Source organism: Lithobates pipiens, unplaced genomic scaffold, assembly GCF_037356315.1.
Source record: "Lithobates pipiens isolate NorthernLeopardFrog02 unplaced genomic scaffold, aLitPip1_a1.2 Scaffold_23, whole genome shotgun sequence".
Classification (NCBI taxonomy): domain Eukaryota; kingdom Metazoa; phylum Chordata; class Amphibia; order Anura; family Ranidae; genus Lithobates; species Lithobates pipiens.
The window spans coordinates 319,912,435-319,937,981 of record NW_027507785.1 but is presented as its reverse complement, the minus strand read 5'-3'; the positions used below and the strand labels follow the sequence as shown (position 1 = coordinate 319,937,981).

At 47.0% G+C, this 25,547-nt stretch overlaps 1 protein-coding gene across 4 annotated transcripts in view; it reads left to right on the top strand.

Moving 5' to 3' along the window:
* Positions 1–25,547, top strand: part of FGGY (FGGY carbohydrate kinase domain containing) — a 381,065-nt gene that overhangs the window by 219,194 nt on the left and 136,324 nt on the right. For all 4 annotated transcript variants that reach the window (XM_077450606.1, XM_077450605.1, XM_077450604.1 and 1 more), the window contains exon 9: positions 22,638–22,745. In XM_077450606.1, the coding sequence (XP_077306732.1) occupies positions 22,638–22,745 (108 nt within the window). The remainder of the gene's footprint in view (positions 1–22,637; positions 22,746–25,547) is intronic.

Below are 25,547 nucleotides of genomic sequence, written 5' to 3'. Positions count from 1 at the left end.
TCTTGTACACCACTATATTAAAAGGGCACTGAAGTAGAAAGTGATCCATGGACTCTACAACTCCTCCACACTCCACTCTTGGGCAGCTCCGATAACTCATAGAAAGAAACTTCAAGTTTTTCTTCACGTATAGTTTTCCATGAAAGGCAAGCCAAGCCTGATCCCTAAACTTCATTGGGATTCTCTCCAAATGAATCAATCGCAAACCCACTCCCAAAACCAGGCTCATGATCCGCTTCTCAAGAAGTTTCTTTGGAAGAGATCCGACCTCTCCTGCTGTTACTTGTCACTCCCGAAGCATTTTCAAACATGGGGCAACATAAGCCAGAAGCTTACCATGCTTGACCTTCAGGCTTTTCACTGGCCCACCATTTTCCCAGTCTCGCAGAAAGGGCCTAAACCAGGACTGGAAAATACCAACCCACCCAGGAGGTCTCTCTGCCAACATCTTACCAAGACTGTACTTCACAAACATCAGAGAGAAAAAGACTACAGGATTAATGATCCCTAGACCAGCCTCCTGCCTAGGAAGGTAAGTTGCATTCTTTTTGAGAAGGTTTAATTTGTTCCTCCATAACAGCTGGGAGAAACAACTATAGACCCTGGTGTAGAGAGAAACTAGCAAAACGCAAACAAAACCGACATACAGAAAAATCGGAATCAGGTAAGTCTTGGTCAGATCAACCTTTTCCCACAAGGAAAGCCGCCAACCTTTCCAGCTTGCCACCTTGGCATCGGCATTCTCCAGCCTGTTCACCTAATTTGTATGACCACAGTCACCTCTGCCAAATTCAATGCCTAGAACTTTAGTATTTTGTTGGGGCTCTAGGTAGTCATCTGGGAGAATAAAGCCCCCACCTTCCACGCCCATTCAGAAATCTTCACACTTGTCCTCGTTGACCTTTGAACTTGATGCCTCTGTATACTGCCTTATCACTGAGACCACCTCCTGTGCCTCCCCAGCCCCGGAGACAAAAACAGAAACATCATCAGCATAGGCCACAACCTTCAAAGTAGGCTCACCAGTGATGCTCAAAGGTACCCCACACAATGGTCCATTCTGTAGCCTTTTAATGAAGGGGTCGACTGAAAACACATATAGCATTTCCTGTCCCACTTCGTCTGGGGACCATGGATGTTAATCAGGCATAGGTCCTGCCCCCTCACAGAGATGTCCTAGACCATGCATCTCCCAATCTCTACCTCAATTACCCGCCAGCATGTTATCATACCAGAAAAAAGAACAGCAACCCTGCTGTAAGGCTAGGCCACAAGAGACCAAAATGAGGGACCATGTCTCCACTCCTTTGCCAAATGTATATCGGCCAGACTACTCAGATGGGTCTCTTGCAAAAACAAAATGTCAGCACCAATCTCACTGAGCAAAAATAAGGCCATATGACAAGCACTTACTGATCTTAAGCTGGCAATACTAATGGTTGCCACTTTTAATGGAGTGGGAACTGCCATAAAGGTAATTGAGGCAACCGTTTCTTAGCACCCTGGCACTCATCATCCGTGGAGGATGCTGAACTCAATGAGTCCCATTCATCGTCATCTGACAGGACCTCAAACTTATTTGACAAATGCAAAACCTTAGGACTTAAGGTAACTGTACCTCTTCTTTTTTTTTTTCTTTTACCCCCCCTCCTTCTATCCTCCAACCACTCCATATCGTCCTTAGAAAAACTGGAATCAACAGCTTCCCCACTCCTACCCTCCCCTTCACCCCCCCACTCTCCCTTCCCTTACCTACCACTAGGCCAGCCTCTTCACCATCCTCCCCACTCCTCTGCACCCCACGATCCTCAATAGAAACCTTGCAGCGTCGAGGAAGGGGGACTGGCATTGCACTTGATGCACCTGCCTCAGCACCTCTTGCTGCCTCTGCAATTTTGGAAGACATAGAAGGATTGGACATATTCTCGGTAACTGATACCTTACCTACAGACTGGGAAGACATGGGCACACTAGGTAAACGCATAGACTGGGGGGCCACAGATTGGGAAGACATCTCACACTAGGTAAATGCACAGACTGGGGCACCACAGACTGGGAAGACACAGACATATTGGGTATTGGCACAGACTCAGATGGAATCACAGGCACACCAGCTGCTGAGCTCTGAGCATCCATTATGTCCAGGCCGAAGAACTCTCTCATAAGCTCAGGCTTGTTATGCATTGCCTTAGGGCACTGACTGTAAGGATGTCCCACCGCATTGCACAGATTGTACCATATAATGTTACAATCCTTTGCCAAATGTCCTACACCCTGACACAGAGAGCACTTTATCACTGGACAGGAGGATGCAAGATGCCCTTTATCTGCACACTGGTTGCATAGCTTTGGCTGGCCCGGGTAGAAGATGGTTAGCTTGCCCCTCCCCAGGAAAGCTGAGGATGGCAAATGCTGGACGACACTGTCCATATTCACCGATCATCCAAAATCTTCTTTAGGGGGCTCAGAACGTCTCCATACCTCCTCGACCATACAGATAAATCCCCTTGTTGTATGAACTCATTGCAGACAAGAACTGTCACCATTTTAATGAGAGGCTGGCTTGATACAAGCTTGGGGATGAGCCCTCGCCAGTCCGGCAGGCCCCTACACACTCTCATATTTCTCCAAAAATATGTCCAAAGACTCCGGACGGATAAAGGACAAATCATACTTGTAGGAACCAGCCAGACTGATCAGGGTGAAGAATTTATGTGGGCCTAAACCCCATTTACAGAATCTTATCCACCACTGCCCTCCTATGTGGAGGAAGTCCACCCCCCTCCCATCTAAGCTGCACAACATTCCTCCTTTTAAACAGGGAGGAAGATAAAACATTTCCATGCTCCTTTCCTGCTTGCCCCCCCCCCCCCTTCCCAGATCCTTTAGCAGCAACACCAACATAAGTTTTCCTTACAGACACACCAGTTGCAGTCTTGTCCTTAGACACAATCAAACTAGCTGACAGAGAGTCTGATTCAGCTGGAATAGCAGTCTTTGGATTAACAGAGGTGAGACCCACCCTCTCCCTCTGCTCTAAATACTCAGCTTCTTTCCTGGGTACAAGCACAGTCTTGACTACTGCAGACTCCTGGAGAGTTGTAGCACTACTGCTCCCAACATCTCCTCCACCATTCTCAGGAAGCGGCTCCTCTTCTCATTCAGCTAAACCATTCCTCATTTCTATATTTTTCTTAAAATATTCCGCTATTCTCCTTCAGAGAACTCACCAGTTCCTTCCGCTTCCTCACGGTTTGCTCCAAGTCCTTCAACTCAGGCCTCAGAGCCGGTCTCTTCTTATGCCCTGTACACACGATAGGCTTTTCCGAAAACAAAACTGTGGTATTTTTTCCAAAGGATGTTGGCGCAAACTTGTCTTGCATACAAGAGGTCACACAAATGTCGGAAATTCCAAAAACGTCGAGAATGCAGTGACATAAAACACAAGCCAAGAAATATGAAGTTCAATAGCCAGTGCAGCTCTTCTGCTTGATTCCGAGCATGCGTGGACTTTTGTGCGTCGGAATTGTCTACACATGCTCGGAATTTCCGACAACAAGTTTTGTTGTCGGAAAATTTGAGAACCTGCTCTCAAACATTTGTTGGCAGAAATTTCCGACAACAAACGTTCTTTGGAGCATACACACGGTGGGACTTTCCGACAACAAGCTCACATCCAATGTTTGTTGTCGGAAAATCCTATCGTCTGTACAGGGCATTACTGTATACTTTGGCACAAATCAGTTTTTTCTTCCTAAATTCAGCCATCAAAACTAACAATTCTCCTGATAAAACGAACCAATAAACCTCTGTCTAAAGGCAGACAGGGACTCATCTCTCCTTGGGCCAGGCCCAGTATCTTCCACAGGCTGAGGCCTAGTCACAGGCCTATCCAGGGGGCCCCAGCCAGGTTCCTCTCCCAGAATCCAGCATTCCTCCTGGGGCAGAGAAGCAACTCTAGCCCCTGGTCTCTGTAAGCACAGGAGCTAAGGAACCCGCAACCTCACACCTCACTGTCAAGGAGCAGAATGGCAGTTTCCCACCAGCACTGTGCCCATTATGAGGGGTTCCCACCATCGCCGTGCCCGTTATTAGGAGTTCCCACCATCCCTGTGCCGAGTTCCCAGATCTTTACACCTGCTGTGCCCATTATGAGGGGTTCCCACCATCCCTGTGCTGAGTTCTCAGGTCTGTACTCTTGCTGTGCCCATTATGAGGGGTTCCCACCATCCCTGTGCTGAGTTCTCAGGTCTGCACATCTGCTGTGCCCATTATGAGGGGTTGGTTGGGGACACCAGAAAAACTTCAAGAAGACAGAAGCAGATCCAGAATGATGGCAGGCAGATCTCACTATTGGGGCATCCTAGTTTTAGAATAAATCAGGGACTGACTCCACCTGAAACTATAATATCACTTTTCAGGTGGACTGACCCCTTAAACCTCAAGACAGGACCAAGGTAAGACCAGCCGCACAGCCCGGCGTCTTTACTAATATGAAGACTGCCTGGCGAAACCCTCCGACTTCTGCGTGGTGCATCACGATAGTCATATATCTGGTGACAGACGAGCAACGAATCGGAGAAGCGAAAAGTGAGCGGCTGGCAGTTCTGAGAGGGAATCAGAGACGCGGGGAGGATTAACCGCCTGTGAAATGTCTGAGCTTTCGCTATCGATCGTCTGCTGTGTTCAGCCAATCGGCTAATGTCAAAAACGGTTCAGCCGGCCGCTTGCCAAACCAGCTGCAACCTCTTTTTTTTTTTTTTTAGCATGTGAATGTTTACTTAGCAAGACATTCCAGAAGGTAATGATGATGATATTATTATTATTATCGTATTTATTACAGGTATTTATATAGAGCCGACAATTTACACAGCGCTTTAGATACTGGACATTCCCATCAGTCCCTGCCCCCCCAAGGAGCGATAGGGATTCCTGAGCCCGCCCTCCCTCTAATGCCTTGTACACACGGTCGGACATTCCGACTACAAAATCCGTCGGATTTTTTCCGACGGATTTTGTCTGAAACTGGTGTTGCATACACACGGTTGGACAAAGTTGTCGGAAAATCCGATCGTTCGGAACGTGATGACGTTCGTTCATTACGGCGGCACTACGTTCAGGCTAGTAGCCAATAGCTTTGGTCTCGTAATTTGATCTGAGCATGCGTGGCACTTTGTCCGATCGGAATGCTCTACAAACGATTGGAAAAAGTCCGATCTGATTTTTTTTGGCGGAAAATTTTAGATCCTGCTCTCGAAGGAAAAAGTCAGATAGAGCCCACACGCGATCGGATTTTCCTGACAATATAATCCGATCGGACATTTTCCGTCGGAGTTTCCGACCGTGTGTACAAGGCATAACACACTATTGGTTGGCTTCTATGTCACTCCTAATACTGAGCTGTAACTCCTTGCCCTTTTATCCTAAAAAATTCAATAATTATTAGTCATAGGGCCAGCACATTGATCTGCATTAATCAACGCATGTAAGGATGCATTTGCGCACTGTGTCATAAGTGTTGACTAAATCATACAATGCGCATAAATATGTGGTACAACGTATCGCAGTATTTACTTTTTTCTAAAAAAAAACTTTATGTAAAGATAAAAAAAACTTAATTTAGCTCTATGCACAACGCATAGAGCTAAATTAAGTTTTTTTTATCTTTACATAAAGTTTTTTTTTAGAAAAAAGTAAATACTGCGATACGTTGTAACCACGCGTTACAGCGAACGTGCACAATGTACAGCATAGTCTACTCCCACTGGTGTGAACAGGCCTTTCAGCTGGCCACACATTTCTATATCCTGGAACAGCTAAGCAGTTGGTTTCCTTTAATTTTGCTAATAGGATTTATTTAATTTTTTTTCTATGTGTTTTGATGTGGGCGGGGCTTTAGAGGAGGTTGTTCATGCCACGTCTCTGAAAAAAAAAAAAGTGCGATGAGTAATCCTCGTTTTCGAGGCAAGTGGACTTTATTGAGATGTTTAATTATTTTTTGGTAGTTTCCAAGTTTGTATGACAACCAATGGGAGCAGACAGCACTATGTTTTTTTTTAAGGGTTTTCTGCTCCCATCCCCCTTATCCCCTTAAGCGCTCACACTTTGTATACTTCTGATACCTGTATATACCTTTGAGCTACAGATAAATGAAACAGGAAATACAATGAAACAATTTGTTGTTACATTGTATTTATACATTGGTCCCACCAGTGCTGCCAATCAGTGCCCACCAGTGATGCTATTCAGTGCCCATCAGTGCTGCCAATCGGTGCCCATCAGTGCCACCTATCAGTGCTGCCTATCAGTGTCACCTCTCAGTGCCCATCAGTGCTGCCTGTCAGAGCTGATCAGTGCCACTTATCAGTGCAGCCTCATCAGTTCCCATCAGTGACACTTATCAGTGCAGCCTCATCAGTGCCTCCTCATCAGTGCCCACCATTGCCGCCTCATCAGTGACACTTATCAGTGCTTCCTCATCCGTTCCCATCAGTGACACTTATCAATGCAGCCTCATCAGTGCCTGCTCATCAGTGCCCACCATTGCCGCCTCATCAGAGACACTTATCAGTGCCTCCTCATCAGTGCCCACCATTGCCGACTCATCAGTGATACTTATCAGACCCTCCTCATCAGTGCCCATCAGTGACACTTATCAGTGCAGCCTCATCAGTGCCTCCTCATCAGTGCCCACCATTGCCGCCTCATCAGTGACACTTATCAGTGCCTCCTCATCAGTGCCCACCATTGCCAACTCATCAGTGATACTTATCAGACCCTCCTCATCAGTGCCCATCAGTGACACTTATCAGTGCCTCCTCATCAGTGCCACCTATCAGTGCCCATCAGTGCCACCTCATCAGTGACACTTATCGGTGCCTCCTCATCAGTGCCCATCAGTGCCACTTATCAGTGCAGCCTCATCAGTGACACTCATCAGTGCCTCCTTATCAGTGCCCATCAGTGACACTTAGTACAGCCTCATCAGTGCCCATCAGTACCGCCCCATCAATGTCACCTATCAGTGCCCAACAGTGCCACATTATCAGTGCCTATCAGTGCCGCCTATCAGTGCCCATCAGTGCCACCTCATCAGTGCCCATCAGTGCCACCTATCAGTGCCCATCAGTACCGCCTCATTAGTGCTACCTATCTGTCCCCATTAGTGCCACCTCATCAGTGCCTATCCGTGCCACCTATCAGTGCCCATTAGTGCCACCTCATCAGTGCCTATCCATGCCACCTATCAGTGCCCATTAGTGCCTCCTCATCAGCGCACATCAGTGAAGGAGAAAAACTACCTGTTTTCAAAATGTTATAACAAATCATGAAAAAACATTTTTTTTCTAAATTTTCAGGGTTTTTTGTTTGTTTAGCAAAAAAAAAAAAAAAAAGTGAATATGTACCACCAAATGAAAGCTCTATTTGTGTGAAAAAAATAATACAAATTTTGTTTGGGTACAGTGTTGCATGGCCGCGCAATTGTCATTCAAAGAGTGACAGCGCTGAAAAAACTGAAAATTGGCCTGGGCAGGAAGGGGGTGAAAGCGCCCGGTAGGCAAGTGGTTAAACAAAGTTCACTCATTAGAATTCCCCTTTTAAGTTTCCTATTTCCCCATCCCGACTCACAACGGGTAGCTCAGCCGGGTTAATATTCTGAGCGTGCTGTAACTGAATGCCCTAATATTAACGGCACACCAGATTCCGCCCGTCCAGCAGACGAATAGCTCGCCGCACAGTCACTCCAGGAATCCCAGCGAGCAGACGCGCACGCCCCGCGCCGTAACGGCCTGAAACTGAAGCCTTTATTGAGCTTCTCGCTCAGGCTTCAGATTGATCTGTTCTCTCCAGGAATGACTCAGATATTGTAACTGGAATAGGTCAGCGGACACGATCGGCGGGCTGGGAACTATTCCTGCGCGTCACGTGGCCGGGGAGCCTTCCGTACGGTTTGCTGCACGCGCCACGTGAATCTCCTGGCAGATCCCCCAACTTTGAAATAAAAACATCTCGCTATGTTTTTTTTTTTCTGCTCTGGTTTTCTGAGAAAGCTGCTGAGAATTACCAGCAGAGGCTCCTGTACTCGGCTTCCTGCAAGTCCTGCGCTCGCTGCTCGTCTCGTAAATGATACATGAGAGTGAGATTAGTGCGGTGTGACGGGAAGGGCCCAATCGCACTTCTGCACTGGGGGAGCGTGGATGGTAGAATGGATGTTTTACCGTCTGGACATTTTTTTTTTTTTTTCGTGCTGAAATGTTAACGTTAATCTTCGGGTGTGGAATTAAAAGTTGTAGTTTTGCGTCATTGTATAGCGACTGTCCGCCTATTTTCTGGGGGGGTGATCCAGGGGGAAGGGGGACTGCAAAAGCTGCCGCAGCCAACCGTTGGGTGGTAATCGTATGGTACGCAGACAGCAGAGCGGTCATGACCGCGGCTATGCTCTGAGCACTAAGGGGAACCCTGCTGAGGGGCTGATTTATTTTTTGGAGAGGGCTTCGGGCAGCCATTTTGGGGAAGCCTGAGTCTCTTAAAGTGATGCTAAACAAGCGCTGTTTAACCCCTCGGAGCCGCCATCCTTTAAGGGGTTTAGGATGCTTGGTTTATGGTCATATGACTACCATGACTAGATGTCACGATGGTCACATGACCGGAAAGCTCCCGATCGCAAGCAGCGATCGTGAGCCTTCTGTTAGCCACTGGTAACTGTGCCGGGAAGCACGCAGGGCTCACTTTCTCAGCACAGCTGTATTCCACCCATTCACGCAAGTATGTGGTCGCTTGGTGCTGAGGCACACCTGCTGAGTGGCCACACAACTTGAATTTCCCCCCCTTCCCCCAGCCAGCCACCCACCTCCCATTGCTCAATCGATCGCCGATCCGCTCGCCCATCAGGACCCCCCGCCAGCCCCGTACTTACCCCATCCATGTTGCGGCTTCCCCCCTGTGCCTCCTCCCAAGTTCCAGCGGTTGCTTCGCCTCCCGACCAATCAGGCTTAGAACTTAGAACTCATGTCCAATCGGGTCTTTGGACTCCCGGCCAATCGGGTCTCAGGACCCGCTTCCTGATTGGCTGGGAGGAGAAGCAGGAAGACTTTAGCAAATATTAATTTGCTAATGTCTCACAACTGGGTGGGATCTGTGTCCCAAGCCCACCCTTTTTGAAGGCAATTGTAGCCTCGGGCTCTAATCATGTGCTTCTAAAAAACAAAACAAAAAAAAAAAACATTGAAATCCATACGTCTAGCGCCCTGCATGTAGATTAGGGGCTGGGCGCATGGATTAGGGGGGCAGCGCCCCTGTGCCTCCTATGGAGCTGCCGCCACTGTCGGAAAGCTCCTAATCGCGGCTTGCCTTAGCTGTTAGTAACTGTGACAGGAGCGCGCATGGTGCAGAATACAGAGTAAAAATATAATTAATATCAATAAACTGTTTTAAATTGTCGTACAAAAATATATTTGAAATCAAATCTTTATTATTTTTTGGCAATACCATGGTGTGGGTGGATTTCTGCCAGTCACAGGCTGTGTCACGCTCCTCCAGTCTGTGTCTTAGAATAAGAGGGAGGGGGAAGCATCCATCAATCTACATATAATATCCCACCCCTATTGTGTTCAGATGGTCAGTGGGCATGGAGGAGGAGGGAGGGAGTGGGCTGTCACTGTGTATATGCCCACATGATTCTATAGGCACATGGGCTGCTCAGATGTCATAGGAAGAAAATGCTCAGCATAGAAACTCATTGAAAACTGAGCATGTGCAGAGCTGCCAACACTGCTCTGCAAAATCCCTATCTGAATTGGGGACATGGACAGAATGGGGGGGGGGGGGGGGGTGGAGAACAGCAGGATCAATCAGGTTTTTTGCAGAATCTCTTAGTGACTGAGTATGAATAGCATGTAATACACCATTTATTGATAGATTTTTATGATGTGGGTTTAGTGGCACTTTAAAGTGGAACTAAGCCCATCAATTTAAAGAGGAACTTCAGTTCCCTTAATCAGACTTATCCACCCCTCCACTTGCGTGTGCACACATGTCTAGCCTTGGGGTCCTGGTCCTGGATGAACCTTTCTACACATTTGCACACATCTGGGGGAATTGTAGTGCAGACACTATAAAGTTTTGGGACATCCATGGCAGCGAAAGACCCATGCACCCATGTGGGAATCTGGTGACTGTGCAGACGTTCCGCAGGGCTCTGCCAGGATCTATAGCCCCACCCCACATCTGCACATGCATAGAATCCAGAAAGTCATGAAGGTCCTTCTCGTCTAGGTGAAAAATGTGGAAGTGCTGTGTTGCAGACCCAAAAATGATAGCCAGATGCATTTTTGTGACACATTTCCTGTGGTCACACACTTTTCTGATGGTCAGACACATTTCCAAAGCTCGGACACATTTCTAAAGGTCAGACAGATTTTTATTGGACAGATTTCTGATGGTCGGACACATTTTGGATGGTCAGATGCATTTCTGATGGTTAGACACATTCTGATGGTTGCACACATGTACAATGGTCACACACATTTCTGATGGGCAAATGCATTTCTGATAGTTGCCCATGTGACAAACTTAGCCGGGACAGGGGCTTTTGGTCTTGGACCCAGTGGCGCACTTCAATAGGGGATTGGTTGCAAAACTGTTCCAGTAGGATCAGTTGGGCTGCAAGGTAGTCGCCTAACAGCCGGAGAACCATGAATCTACTGATCGGGACATCTGATGAGTCCGTTCCGTATAGGGATGGCCCTCTTTTCGTTGTAGGCTACAAAATTTGGATCGATGAGCATCGGGGTGAATATCTTGCCAAGAGCCGCTCCTTGACTCTCTCGTAGTCTTTTTTTTTTTTGTCTTCCCCACGTATGGCTTCAAAGGCATCCAGTGCTCGACCAGACAGCTGATGAGGATGGTGAGGATGGTGACCCAGTCAACTTCGTCAATATCCTGGAGATCGTACTGGGTCTTGAAGACATGAAGGTATCAGTCGATTTCCTCCACCCCATCCTGGAAGGGTTGGAACGCTGCGTAGGGAAGTTTCTTGCGGCTACCCCGTTTTGCAGCTGCAGTACTCCCGATCTCCTTCTGAACCTCAAGCATTTTCAGACGTGTCGTGTCTCCAATTATCTGGGTGATCACCTCTTGGGGGGTGGGGGGGGAGATGGTGCTGTAGGGTGACAGCCGCCACTGGATCTCTCGCTGGAGCTCGGCCATCCCGAACCCCTCCATAGCTGGCCCTCTGCTTCGGTCGCTGGCCTGGTCACTCTTCATCAGCTCAGCAATTAGCCTTTGACTTGTTGCTGCCACTCTGTCCCCCTTGATTCCAGCAGACCTTTGAGTGTGCTTCTAGGTCTGTCACAGCACACATTTACAAAGGTTGCACATTTCCGATTGTTGCACACATTTCCGATTGTTGCACACATTTCCAATGGTTGCGCATTTCCGATGGTTGCACACATTTCCGATGGTTGCGCACATTTCCAATGGTTGCACACTTCCGATGGTTGCGCACATTTCCAATGGTTGTGCACTTCCGATGGTTGCACACATTTCCAATGGTTGCGCACTTCCCGATGGTTGCACACATTTCCAATGGTTGCGCACTTCCGATGGTTGCACACATTTCCGATGGTTGCACACATTTCCAATGGTTGCACACATTTCTGATGGTTGCACACATTTCCAATGGTTCCACACTTCCGATGGTTGCACACATTTCCAATGGTTGCGCATTTCCGATGGTTGCACACATTTCCAATGGTTGCGCATTTCCGATGGTTGCACACATTTCCAATGGTTGCGCATTTCCGATGGTTGCACACATTTCCGATGGTTGCGCACTTCCGATGGTTGCACACATTTCCGATGGTTGCGCATTTCCAATGGTTGCACACATTTCTGATGGTTGCACACATTTACAATGGTTGCACATTTCAGATGGTCGCACACATTTCCAATGGTTGTACGTGTGTATGTATGATGGTCGCACAGACTTCCGGCACGCACATTTCCAATGGTTGCTCATTTCAGATGGTCGCACACATTTCCAATGGTTGTACGTGTGTATGTATGATGGTCGCACAGACTTCCGGCACGCACATTTCCAATGGTTGCATTCATACGATGGTTGCACATTTCCAGTGGTCGCACAGATTTACGATGGTTGCACACATATGATGGTTGCACATGTTTACGATGGTCACACAAATTTCTGATGTTCAGATGTATTTCCAAAGGACAGACACATTTCCGATGGTCGGACAGATTTCCACTGGTTGCACACATGCACGATGGTTGCACATTTCCAGTGGTCACACGCATTTCTGATGGTCGCACAGATTTCCAATGGTTGTAAACATTCCGATGGTTGCACACATTTCTGATGGTCGACAGTATTCCAATGGTTGCACACATGTATGTATGATGGCGCATACATTTTCAATGGTTGGAGCCGTTCCCAGTCTGGGATATTGGAATCTATCTGGGGCCGGGCTGTATATGGCCTCCCCGATGATCCTCTCTCTCCACCCGGCGGGCACATGTTTTAATGTAAATAGGAAGGCTGAGAGTTTACATTGAGGACACGGCCTCTTTATTGGCCTCACTAGAAGGTAATGCATTTTCTTCCAGTGTTTATAATTGCAGCCATCTCTCTAATTGAATTGTATTCTTCTTTTTTTTCTCTGAGGATCTGCAAAAAAAAGCCTAGCCAAGCAAAAAACAACACCGCAGCATTTATCCCTGACCCCGGAGAACCTCTCGGAGGTTTGAGCAAGGCACATTAGACTCACATTGGTCTCCAGAGAGAAATATTCCATTGTGCAAGTTTACCACCAATAGATAACTCAGGCAGGGGCTTTGTAGGCCGAGTTTTCCCTTATCTTCCATAAAGTCTTAGTCCTCCCCCTCCCCTGTTCTCAAGCAGCCCGGCCAGAGATGTCCCATGTCCTCCATATCTTCCACCTGCTGTAGAGTCAGGACCAGGCCGCCAAGACTCAAAATGTAACCTTTTAGATTAAATTCATAACATTTCACAATATACAGTAATAGTATCATTTTTCTAAAAAGCTCCACTTTTTATCATTTATTAGCCATGCTTCAGCTCCAGTCTGTCACTTTACCTAGGCTAAGCAGTGGCGGCTGGTGCTCAACATTTTTTGGGGGGGGGGGGGGGCGCAAAAACAAACTGAAGAATACTGAACCCCCCCATCATTTGCAGCCTCACTGTGCCCATCAAATGCAGCCATTGTGCCCAACAAATGCAGCCAGTGTGCCCATCAAACGCAGCCACTGTGCCCATTATATGCAGCCATTATGCCCATCATATGCAGCCACTTGTATGTATGATGGCGCATACATTTTCAATGGTTGGAGCCGTGTGCCCATCATATGCAGCCACTGTGCCCATCATATGCAGCCATTGTGCCCATCATATGCAGCCACTTGTGCCCATCAAATGCAGCCACTTGTGCCCATCAAACGCAGCCACTGTGCCCATTATATGGAGCCATTATGCCCATCATATGCAGCCACTTGTGCAAATCATATGCAGCCACTGTGCCCATCATGTGCAGCCACTTGTGCCCATAATATGCAGCCACTTGTACCCATCATATGCAGCCACTTGTGCCCACCAAATGCATCCACTTGCACCTATCATCTTCTGCCACCTGTGCCCATCATATGCAGCCACTTGTGCCCATCAAATGTAGCCACTTGTGCCCATCAAATACAGTCACTTGTGTCCATCATATGTAGCCACTTGTGCCCATCATACGCAGCCACTGTACCCATCAAATGCAGCCACTGTGCCCATCATATGCAGCCACTTGTGCCTATCAAATGCAGCCACTTGTGCTCATCATATGCAGCCACTTGTGCCCATCATATGCAGCCACTTGTGCCCATCATCTGCTGCCACTTGTGCCCATAATATGCAGCCACTTGTGCCCATCATATGTAGCCACTTGTGCCCATCAAATTCAGCCACTTGCGCCCATCATCTGCTGCCACTTGTGCCCATCATATGCAGCCACTTGTGCCCATCAAATGCAGTCACTTGTGTCCATCATATGCAGCCACTTGTTCCCATCATACGCAGCCACTGTACCCATCAAACGCAGCCACTGTGCCCATCATATGCAGCCACTTGTGCCTATCAAATGCAGCAACTTGTGCCCATCATATGCAGCCACTTGTGCTCGTCATATGCAGCCACTTGTGCCCGTCATATGCAGCCACTTGTGCCCATCAAATGTAGCCACTTGTGCCCAGTATACGCAGCCAATGTGCAAAAGCTGACTGCAGTCCATCCCCCAGACATTGGCCCTATAGGAGTTGATGGGCCCCTTACCTTGACACTGGTGTGGCTGGTTTGGATCTCAGCCTCTATACAGCTGTGATGTCTGGGCTCCTTGCGATCTTTCCTGGAGCCGGTCCTTGTAGCAGGCGGCGGCCAGTAGCGGCTCTGATAGGTGAGTACGGAGAGGGGATGGTGTCGGCGGCGCCCGTCTTGATGAGGAGCCCATGTAGGGTGGCCACGGTGCCCTGGGAGATGGTGGTGGTCTGGAGTGGAGAGTTGGACTCATCTGAGTCCCTGCAGTAGATGACTCCGCTCTGAGAGACGTGGATCTCAGTCCCCCAGAGCGGCGGTGATGCTCCAGCGCATCTCCTCCTCTTCCTAAGCGCCAGGCATTCAATCGGGTGGCCTGGCGCTTTGGCCAACCAGGAACCAGGTCTGACGTCCTGATTGGCAGGGAGAAAGGTTAGTGTGAAAATAGCAAAAATGTATTCGCTATCATCACATAATTGGGTGGGATCAGGGCACACTCTCTGCGCCCCAAGCCCACCCTATATTGAAGCCTATTAGAGCCTCTGGCTCTAATCAGGTGCTTCAAAAAGTACCCCGCCCCCGCCATAGAAATCCATGCGCCCGGCGTTCTGAAAGTGGCCAGGGCACATGTATGGGGGGGGCTGCGCCCGTGCGCCCACAGTGCACAGGTCACCACTGAGGCTAAGATGATGTCATCAGTCTGCTGCAGGCAGGAGGAAGCATTTGCTCAGTCTCCCCCCCCCCCCCGCCCCCAGTAATAAAGCTATTTCCATCTGGAACAGCACCAATGAACTTCTCACATTCTGCATCAGAAACTGCAGTCAGATATCAGAGCCCGCCTCATTTCCTGGCTGGAGAAAGTCCACCATCCTTTAGCCCTTTCCTCCTCAGCCTGACTGCCCCCCCTTTTTTTCATTGGATGTCAGTTCTTTCAATTGTAGAGGCTCAGCATCTTATGTGGGCGTTACCTAGGGGCATACGCATGCAATAACAGCCTGTCTAGGAACCCCCTCTTCTCCGGGCTGACACCCCTCATCAAGAGAATTAAATATATGCATAACTCCACTGACTGGTTGCCGGGTGCTGAGAGGATAAATCAACTCAGGAGCCTTACAGCATGAGGACTTGCCTGCTGACGCTGGAGGGCATGGCTACGCGTTTCGAGGTGGCAACACCTCTTTCTCAAGCCTGTCTATATAAAAATTTCATTAGCAGTAGCATGTTGATGAGGGGGAAAGGCAGAACCAGGGAAGGCAAAATATAAGCAGATGAAACTTCACCTTTAGGGAACGATTGATCATAGGATGATCTTTGTGAATTGACTTTTACATACAAGTGATCCTTGATCATATGTTCGGATCACTCCATACAGAGATGTGTATAGTCGCCATAGATATATACATAGTCGTAGAAACACTATATTACCAAAATTACTGAGATGCCTGCCTTTAGACATGAACTTTAATGGCATCCCAGTCTTAGTCCGTAGGGTTCAATATTGAGTTGGCCCACCCTTTGCAGCTATAACAGCTTCAGCTCTTCTGGGAAGGCCGTCCACAAGGTTTAGGAGTGTGTCTATGGGAAGGTTTGACCATTCTTCCAGAAGTTCATTTGTGAGGTCAGGCACTGATGTTGGACAAGAAGGCCGAGCTCACAGTCTATGCTCTAATTCATACCAAAGATCTTCTATGGGGTTGAGGTCAAAACTCTGTGAACTGTGCAAGCCAGTCAAGTTCCTCCATCCCAAACTCGATCCTTCATGTCTTTATGGACCTTACTTTGTGCACTGGTGTGCAGTCATGTTGGAATGGGAAGGGGCCATCCCCAAACTGTGTTGGGAGCGTGAAATTGACCAAAATGTCTTGGTATGCTGACATCTTAAGAGTTCCTTTCACTGGAACCAAGGGGCCAAGCCTAACCCCTGAAAAACAACCCCCCACACCATAATCCCCCCTCCACCAAATGATTTGGACCAGTACACAAAGGAAGGTCCATAAAGACATGGATGAGCGGGTTTGGGGTGGAGGAACTTGACGAGTTCTTCTTGTCCAACATCAGTGCCTGAACACACAAATGCGTCCCTCAAGGGAAGCTCCACTTCCTCAGGAGAAAGATGTAAGGTACGTATAAGTCAGCTCTGAATTCATCATGTGGTCATGAAGACCAGGGCTGCTGTTAGAAATCACGGGGCCCCATACAGCCTACACTAAAATTATTATTAGCGGACACAAACATAACAGAGAACCTGCGTAAATGAGCCCTTTTATAATAGAACAGGGAGGGGAAAGCAAAAACAGGAACAATGCCCTGTGTTTCTCCCTGCAGCAGCTAAAAGCTGGTGGGAGAGAGAGAAACCAGCTTTTATCTGCTGCAGAGAGCCACACAGGGCATCTTTCTGTAATTGCTCCTCGTATCGACAACACTGATTCCTCTTGCTGTTCGGGCCCCTCTGTGTGCCGGGGCCCCCTACAGGAGGACTGGTGGTCCCCCCCTATCAGCAGCCCTGATGAAGACTGAGGGTTACTGGGGACGTCTATTCCAGGAACTGTAGCAATATGGCCCATGGGAACCAAGAGTGCAAATAAACTTCCAGAGGAATACAAATCCACATAACGTGGTCAATAGTGATGCCAATAGTAACTCCGAAATATATCTTATAGTCCATAGTGTGATCCACAGTGTCCCAGGGGAAAGTTTCTGTGTTTCAGGGGTTGGATTTGGCCCCTTAATTCCAGTGAAGGGAACTGTTAAGGCGTCAGCCTACCAAGACATTTTGGACAATCTCATGCACCCAACATTGTGGGAACAGTTTGGGGACGGCCCCTTCCTGTTTCAACATGACTGCGCACCAGTGCACAAACAAGATCCATAAACACATGGATGAGCGAGTCTAGGGCGGAGGAACTTGACTGCCCTGCACAGAGTCCTGACCTCAACCCGATAGAACACCTTTGAGTATGAAATAAAGAGGAGACCGTGAGCCAGGCCTCATCCAAAATCAGTGCCTGACCTCACAAATGAGCTTCTGGAAGAATGGTCAAACATCCCCATAGACACATCTCCTAAACCTTGTGGACGGCCTTCCCAGAAGAGTTGAAGCTGTTATAGCTGCAATGGGTGGGCCAACTCATTATTGAACCCTACAGACTAAGCCCTTGTACACACGGTCGGAGAATCCGTCGGAATGTGTCCTACTGGACCGTTTTGTCGGATAATCCGACTGTGTGTGGTCTGCATCGGACTGTTTCCGTCGGAATATCCGTCTGACCCAATTTTCCAACTTGTTGGAAATATTTTCCGACAAACTGGTCCGATAGGACATACTCCGATCATGTGTAGAGAATTCCGATCGGACAAAGTGCCACGCATGCTCAGATCAAATTCCTGCACCAAAGCTATTGGCTACTAGCCTGAACGTAGTCCCGTTGTAACGAAATAACGTCATCACGTTCTGAACGATCGGATTTTCCGACAACTTGGTCCGACCGTGTGTATGCAACAGTTTCGGACACAATCCGTCGGACAAAATCCAACGGATTTGGTTGGCAGAATGTCCGACCGTGTGTACAAGGGATAAGACTGGAATGGCATTAAAGTTGATGTGTGTGTTAAAGGCAGGCGTCCCAATACTTTTGACAATATAGTATATATACTGTATATAGTCATAGATGTATACATTGTATTTTTTTTTCCCCCCAGAAGGAATTTTTATTAGTTATGGTGACGTCTGAGAAAACTTCTGCTTCCCATCTCCCGGTCGCCCTCCGGATCTATTAGTAGCTACTTCTCAGTAGGTTAATGTATCCCCGTCGTGTTATTTTTATTTTTACCCCACCGATAACAAGCGCCGAAATCTGCGCTCATCCTGGGCGGTCAGAGCGCTTGCTCGCTGTTAGCGAAAGGCGACATTAACCGCTGAGATGTGTTTAGATTAAAATTGATTCATTGCAGTGATGGGGGGAGGGGGGATGCATTCCCTCTCTTCGGAGAAAGCTTTTAAACATAATTGGAGGACTCGGCCGCTATAAACACTTACAGATGGCATTAGCCAAACTAAACAATGATTTCAGCCTCTTAACGAAGATCTCCGGTAAGAATGATGACGTTCCCGCGTGGAAGGACTTCAAGGTGGGGAACGTTCGTTGGATATTTGGGAGTCATCGAGGGGAATGTACTAAGGCTGGAGCAGCCAGAATCTGCGGCAGCTGCGCATGGCGCCCAATCAGCTTCTAGCTTTGATTTTCAAAGCCCAAGCCCTCGTTCACGTTGAAGGCGACTTTGAAATCACGCGACTTCATCTGAGATCGCGCGGTTTCAAAATCCACATTTCAGTGCTACTTGGAAGACATCTGTGCGGCTTAATGGGCAGATGTCTATCCAAGTCGCACCCGAAATCGCCAAAACTTAGTGCAGGAACTACTTTTTTTTTTTTTTTACTCGACGCGGCACCGTGAAATCGGCATCACTCCGATTTGAACAGTGCCACTGCCGACAATAGAGTGCGACTTGCCATGCGATTTGACCTGTCAAAGCTGCTCCAATGTGAACGAGGGCTTAGGCTCCATTCACACTTGTGTGACGTGCCATGTGTCTTTGGACATCAAAGTCGCACAAGTCGCTCCCCGTATTTTCCAATGATAGCCATTCATATATGTACAGAAAATGTGAATTCCAGATGGGGATGAAGAAATCTTCTGAGGAGTCCTCTACCAACGGGTACACACACACACGCAATGCCTCTTACCGTTAGCTGTGGACCACCAAATATAGCGGTCACTTGCGCTTGTTACAAATCTGATCACTCGGATGTCAAACACAATGGCTCCCTCCACATCAGACAGAATAGCTGACCTCCGTGTGCGGCAACATCATTTAATCCTAGCTCTACCAAATGTGTTTCGTCATAAGAACGTCATCAGGATGATGTTATTAGCTCTGCACCCTTTTGTGTTATATGTTATATTTGCTACCAATATATTTAAATTCCGAATGGTGATAAGAAATCTTGTGAGGAGTCCTCCACCAACGGGTACACACACACACGCACTGCCTCTTACCGTTAGCTGTGGACCACCAAATATAGCGGTCACTTGCGCTTGTTACAAATCTGATCACTCGGATGTCAAACACAATGGCTCCTTCCACATCAGACAGAATAGCTGACCTCCGTGTGTAGCAACATCATTTAATCCTAGCTCTACCAAATGCGTTTCGTCATAAGAACGTCATCAGGATGATGTTATTAGCTCTGCACCCTTTTGTGTTATATGTTATATTTGCTACCAGTATATTTAAATTCCAAATGGTGATAAGAAATCTTGTGAGGAGTCCTCCACCAACAGCTACACACACACACTGCCTCTTACCATTAGCTGTGGACCACCAAATATAGCGGTCACTTGCGCTTGTTACAAATCCAGTCACTCCGATGTCAAACACAATGGCTCCTTCCACATCAGACAGAATAGCCTACCTCCGTGCGCAGCAATGTCATGTGATCTAGCTCCACCCAATGCGTTTCGTTATTAGAACGTCATCAGGATAATGTTATTAGCTCTGCACCCTTTTGTGTTATATGTTATTTTTGCTACCAGTATATGTGAATTCCAAATGGTGATAAAGAAATCTGGTGAGGAGTCCTCCACCAACGGGTATACACATACACTGCCTCTTACCATTAGCCGTGGAGCACCAAATATAGCGGTCACTTGCGCTTGTTACAAATCCAGTCACTCCGATGTCAAACACCATGGCTCCTTCCACATCAGACAGAATAGCCTCCGTGCGCAGCAACGTCATGTGATCCTTGCTCCAACCAATGCGTTTCATCATAAGAACATCATCAGGATAATGTTGTTAGCGCTGCACCCTTTTGTGTTATATGTTATTTTTGCTACCAGTATACTGTGCCAGCTGCTTGTGGATTGTTTTGTATGTAAGCACAGGTTTATTGTTATTTTATTCATATATGTATGGCTTAAAGTCGCAGCGACTTCAAAGTAGTTCATGCACTATTTTGGTCTGGCTTTCATGCAGCTTGAGGGCCATAGACTTCAATGTTAACTCTCAAAAGTTGCATAAGCCCACGTTTGCGTTGACTGCAGCTTTGAAATCGTGTGGCTTCATTCACAGACGTCTATGCAAGTCGCATTCAAAATTGGCAAAAAGTAGTGCATATACTATTTTTTTCAAATCGATGCGGCTGTGCAAAGTTGGCATTGCACCAATTTGAACAGTTCGATTACCAGGATTAGGATGCGACTTGTCATGCAATTTGACCTGTCAAATCGCATGGCAAGTCACTCCAATGTAAATGGGGGTTAAAAGTCGTACCTGAATTTTATAGAATGCAAAAGCTGTCCAATATCATTGATCAAAGCCAAAGTCGTATCCAAGTCGCACCCATCCAAAGCTGCATCAAAGTTTCACTCCAAGTCGTGCAACTTTGGAGTCGGACAAGTGTGAGTGGAGCCTAAAAGAACAAGCTGAAGCTAGAAGCTAATTGGTTTCTACAGCTTCTCCAGATTCTGTCTGCTCCAGATTTAGTAATTAGTAATCAGATTTAGTAAAAATCCCCCCATAAATGTCATCATCTCCTTCCTCGTCAGCACGCCATCGCCAAAGATATTACCTACTAGACGAAAAATGTGTTTGTTTTCGTTTCATTCGTTTTTTCGTTTTGTTTTTTTCGTTTTTCGGGTCATCATTTTTTGATCATAATTTTCTATTTCGAATAGATTCGGAACTTCGGAAAAATTCTAATTAGTTATGTTCCATTTGTTTAGATGTGGTATTCGAAAATTCGTAAATTCAAAAATCCAAAATAGTAAACAAACTAACTAATAATAACTAACTATTAAATTATAGGTATTGGAATTTCCTTTCAAATTTGGCTGTTAGTGAACGTGAAGAATACGAATGTATCCGAAGTTACGAATTATCCTTAAGAATGAATGCCGCATCTAAATGAATAGAACGTAACGAATTAATAATAATAAATAATAATAAAAAGTTTATTATTATTATTATTATTATTATTTTTATTTTTTATTATTATTAATTCATTAAGTTTCATTCGTTTAGATGCGGCATTCGTTATTTCGGATAATTCATAGCTTCGGATAAATGCATATTTGTTACGTTCACAAACAGCCAAATTTGAAAGGAAAATCCAATACCTATAATCAGTGGCGTAACTAGAACCTTCAGGGCCCCGATGCAAGAAACCATGAAGGGCCCCCCTGAACCCCAGCCAGGGCCCTTCCCTCCAAGTCTGGCGGTGGAACTCCAGGGCGTGGTCACAGGTATGACCTTTGTGAGCCCTGTAGTTCCACCACTGGCATCAGTAGTTTTTTTTTATTATTTATTTTTTATTTTTAGGTGCCCCATTGGGGGACTGCCCCTAGGCAGGATGGGGTCCCCGTCCCCAGAAGAGATGAGGTCCTTTTCTCCAGGGCAGATGAAGTTACTGCCCCCATGTGAGAATGAGGACTCGGGGGGGGCGGGACTCTGGCTGAGGAGAACAGACATCAGACTGAGCGGCAATGCATGGAGCAGGAGAGGGGTACTCTGAGGAACCGGCCGAGGACACAGGTCATGTGGGGAATGCACAACTAAAGAGCAGCCAGTGTGATAGTCGAGCATGGAGCTCTGCTAGTCACCCTCCACCTCCAGCCACCCGTGTACATGGTGCACTGGTACCCCTAGCTGCCTATGCTGCTGCCGGCCATATGTAGAGGGGGCTGCATGGGCCCCCTGCATCACAGGGCCCAGTTGCGGTCGCAACTGCTGCACCCCCTATAGTTACGCCCCTGCCTATAATTTAATAGTTAGTAATAGTTATTATTTCATATTTTCGGGTTTTTTCGAATTTTTTGATTTTTGTTCTTATTTTTGGATTTTCAGATTTTCGAATTTACGGATTTACCAATTTTCGGAAAAATTTGTTCAATGGGTTTTCGATGATTCGAATATTTCAGAATGAACGAATTTGCCGAAGTTCAGCGAAAAACGAATTTGGTTCGAAACGAATTGCACATGTCTGTTACCTACATCCAACAACAACCCTTGTAAATTTGAATCTGCTTATATTTTGCCTTCCCTGGTTCTCCCTCCCCCTCAAGACCAAATTTTAAATAAAATCTTTCTATTTCCATTTCAATCTCCAAATTTGTCTTTACTTGTAACATGTGAGGAATTTATCCTCGGCAGCACAAAGATTGGTTGTACACGTTGTGAATATTCGATGTGAATGTCAGCAGCTGAGTGCTGCTTTTATGCTACAAGTATTTCAATCTGTTCCCTATTACAGGTCAGTGAGAAGCCGATATTTGTGCCTGGCGTCTGGGGACCGTACTACTCCGCCATGGTGCCAGGATACTGGCTGAATGAAGGTGGGCAGAGTGCGACCGGGAGGCTGGTGAGTTCGGATGGGGGTCTCGCTTTGTACATTGTATATGATTTTCACTGCCAGCCTGCTGATTATACAGAGAAGAAAGCCTGTGCTGGAGATCCTGGCGAGATCAATCCACCATCCAGAACACAACACAGCGCCCCCTATCATGTATATGGCACACCTCCACCTGTCCAGTATATGACACACCTCCACCTATCCAGTATATGACACACCTCCACCTGTCCAGTATATGACACACCTCCACCTATCCAGTATATGGCACACCTCCACCTGTCCAGTATATGACACACCTCCACCTATCCAGTATATGGCACACCTCCACCTGTCCAGTATATGACACACCTCCACCTATCCAGTATATGGCACACCTCCACCTGTCCAGTATATGACACACCTCCACCTGTCCAGTATATGGCACACCTCCACCTGTCCAGTATATGACACACCTCCACCTATCCAGTATATGGCACACCTCCACCTGTCCAGTATATGACACACCTCCACCTATCCAGTATATGGCACACCTCCACCTGTCCAGTATATGGCACACCTCCACCTGTCCAGTATATGGCACACCTCCACCTATCCAGTATATAGCACACCTCCACCTATCCAGTATGTGGCACACCTCCACCTATCCAGTATATAGCACACCTCCACCTATCCAGTATGTGGCACACCTCCAACTATCCTGTATATAGCACACCTCCACCTATCCAGTATGTGGCACAACTCCACCTATCCAGTATATAGCACACCTCCACCTATCCAGTATGTGGCACACCTCCACCTATCCAGTATATGGAACACTTCCACCTGTCCAGTATATGGCACACCTCCACCAGTCCAGTATATGGCATACCTCCACCTGTCTAATATATGACACGCCTCCATCTGTCAAGTATATGGAACATCTCTACCTGTCCAGTATATGGCACACCTTCACCTGTCCAGTATATGGCACACCTTCACCTGTCCAGTTTATGGCACACCTTCACCTGTCCAGTATATGGCACACCTTCACCTGTCCAGTTTATGGCACACCTTCACCTGTCCAATATATGGCACACCTCCACCTGTCCAGTATATGATACACCTCCACCTACCCAGTATATGGCACTCCTCCACCTGTCTGGTATATGACACACCTCTACTTGTCCAGTATATGATACACCTCCACCTACCCAGTATATGGCACACCTCTACCTGCCCATTATATGGAACACCTCTACCTGTCTGGTATATGACACACCTCCACCTGTCCAGTATATGGCACACCTCTACCTTTCCAGTACATGGCACACTTCTACATCTCCAGCAGTATATGACACATCTCTACCTGTCCCGGTATATGGCACAACTTCACCTGTCCGGTATATGGCACAACTTCACCTGTCCAGTATATGACACACCTCCACCTGTCCAGTATATGACACACCTCTACCTATCCAGTATATGGCACACCTTGTCCTCTACCTGTCCAGCATTTGAAACCGTTCCACCTGGACACAGGTCCACATGTACAAAGTACTATAACCAGAGCCCTAGTCTTATAGCCAAGTAACCAGCATTTTCTTAATGGGTCAGTAATGGTGGCCTCTGCCAGTGATCTGCGGAGCTCAATCTGACTGGCAAAAAGGGATTGCAGGTTCAGATTTATGACATTACCATTAGAATATATTGCAGTGATCACATTCACACTTTATTGATATAGTATAAAAAAAATGTAAAATTAAAATTTACCTTCCAGACAAAACTCTTTCCAAAATAAATCTCACAATCGTACACCTAACTAGTATAGCGGCCTCCCTGCAAGACTCGAGGGGGGGGGGGGGGGGGGGGGTTCCCTACAGACCCCTCAGATCCTGGTGTTATGATGTCACCTAAATCTAGACAAGGTCATCTGATCGGAGGGCAAGAACGGCATTTCATAATAATGGGTACAGCTTTCATGTAGAAATGATACTGTTCCTCTTTATTGTCACATGCTAGGAATGTATTCATGCAGACGTGTTAAGTTACTCAATTTTGCCAGCACAAATATTGACTGTACGCGTTCTCAATATTATATATCAGATTCAGCAGCAAAGTCCCAGATTTATAGTTATACTGGATTTCAATCCCTTCTCTGTAACGGATCGGTGAGAATTCAATACTTATGCCGAGCATCTGGGTCCTTTCTACTCTGCCATGGTGCCGGCCGGGATATGCAAAACCCAGATAGCTAGTCTTTTCTGGCCCCTCCGCTTCGTCTTTGAATGTCTGATTGCTGGATGGGGAGGGTGACCATTATAGATATTGACCAGTAGCTAGTTAGAGAGGGTGACCATCATAATGATCAGCCAGCAACTGGTTAGCAAGGGTGGCCATCATAGTGATAAGTCAGTAACTGGTTAGAAAGGGTGGCCATCATAGGGATTGGCCAGTAGCTGGTTAGCAAGGGTGGCTATCATATGGATTGGCCAGTAGCTGGTTAAAGAAGCTGGCCATCATAGCGATTGGCCAGTAACTGGTAGGCGAGGCTGGCCATCATAGTGATTTGACCAGGACCTGGTCAGCAAAGCTGGTCATCAAACTGATTAGTCAGTAAGTGGTTAGCAAGGGTGACCATCATATTGATTGTCCAGTAGCTGGTTATTGAGGGTGGCCCTCACAGTTATGGCCAGTAGCTGGTTAGTGAGGGTGGCCCTCATAGTTATGGCCAGTAGCTGGTTAGTGAGGGTGGCCATCATAGTCACCTAATATTAGTCTTTTTTTTCTTATGGCCATCATAGTGATCAAGACAGTAGCTGGTTAGCAAAGGTA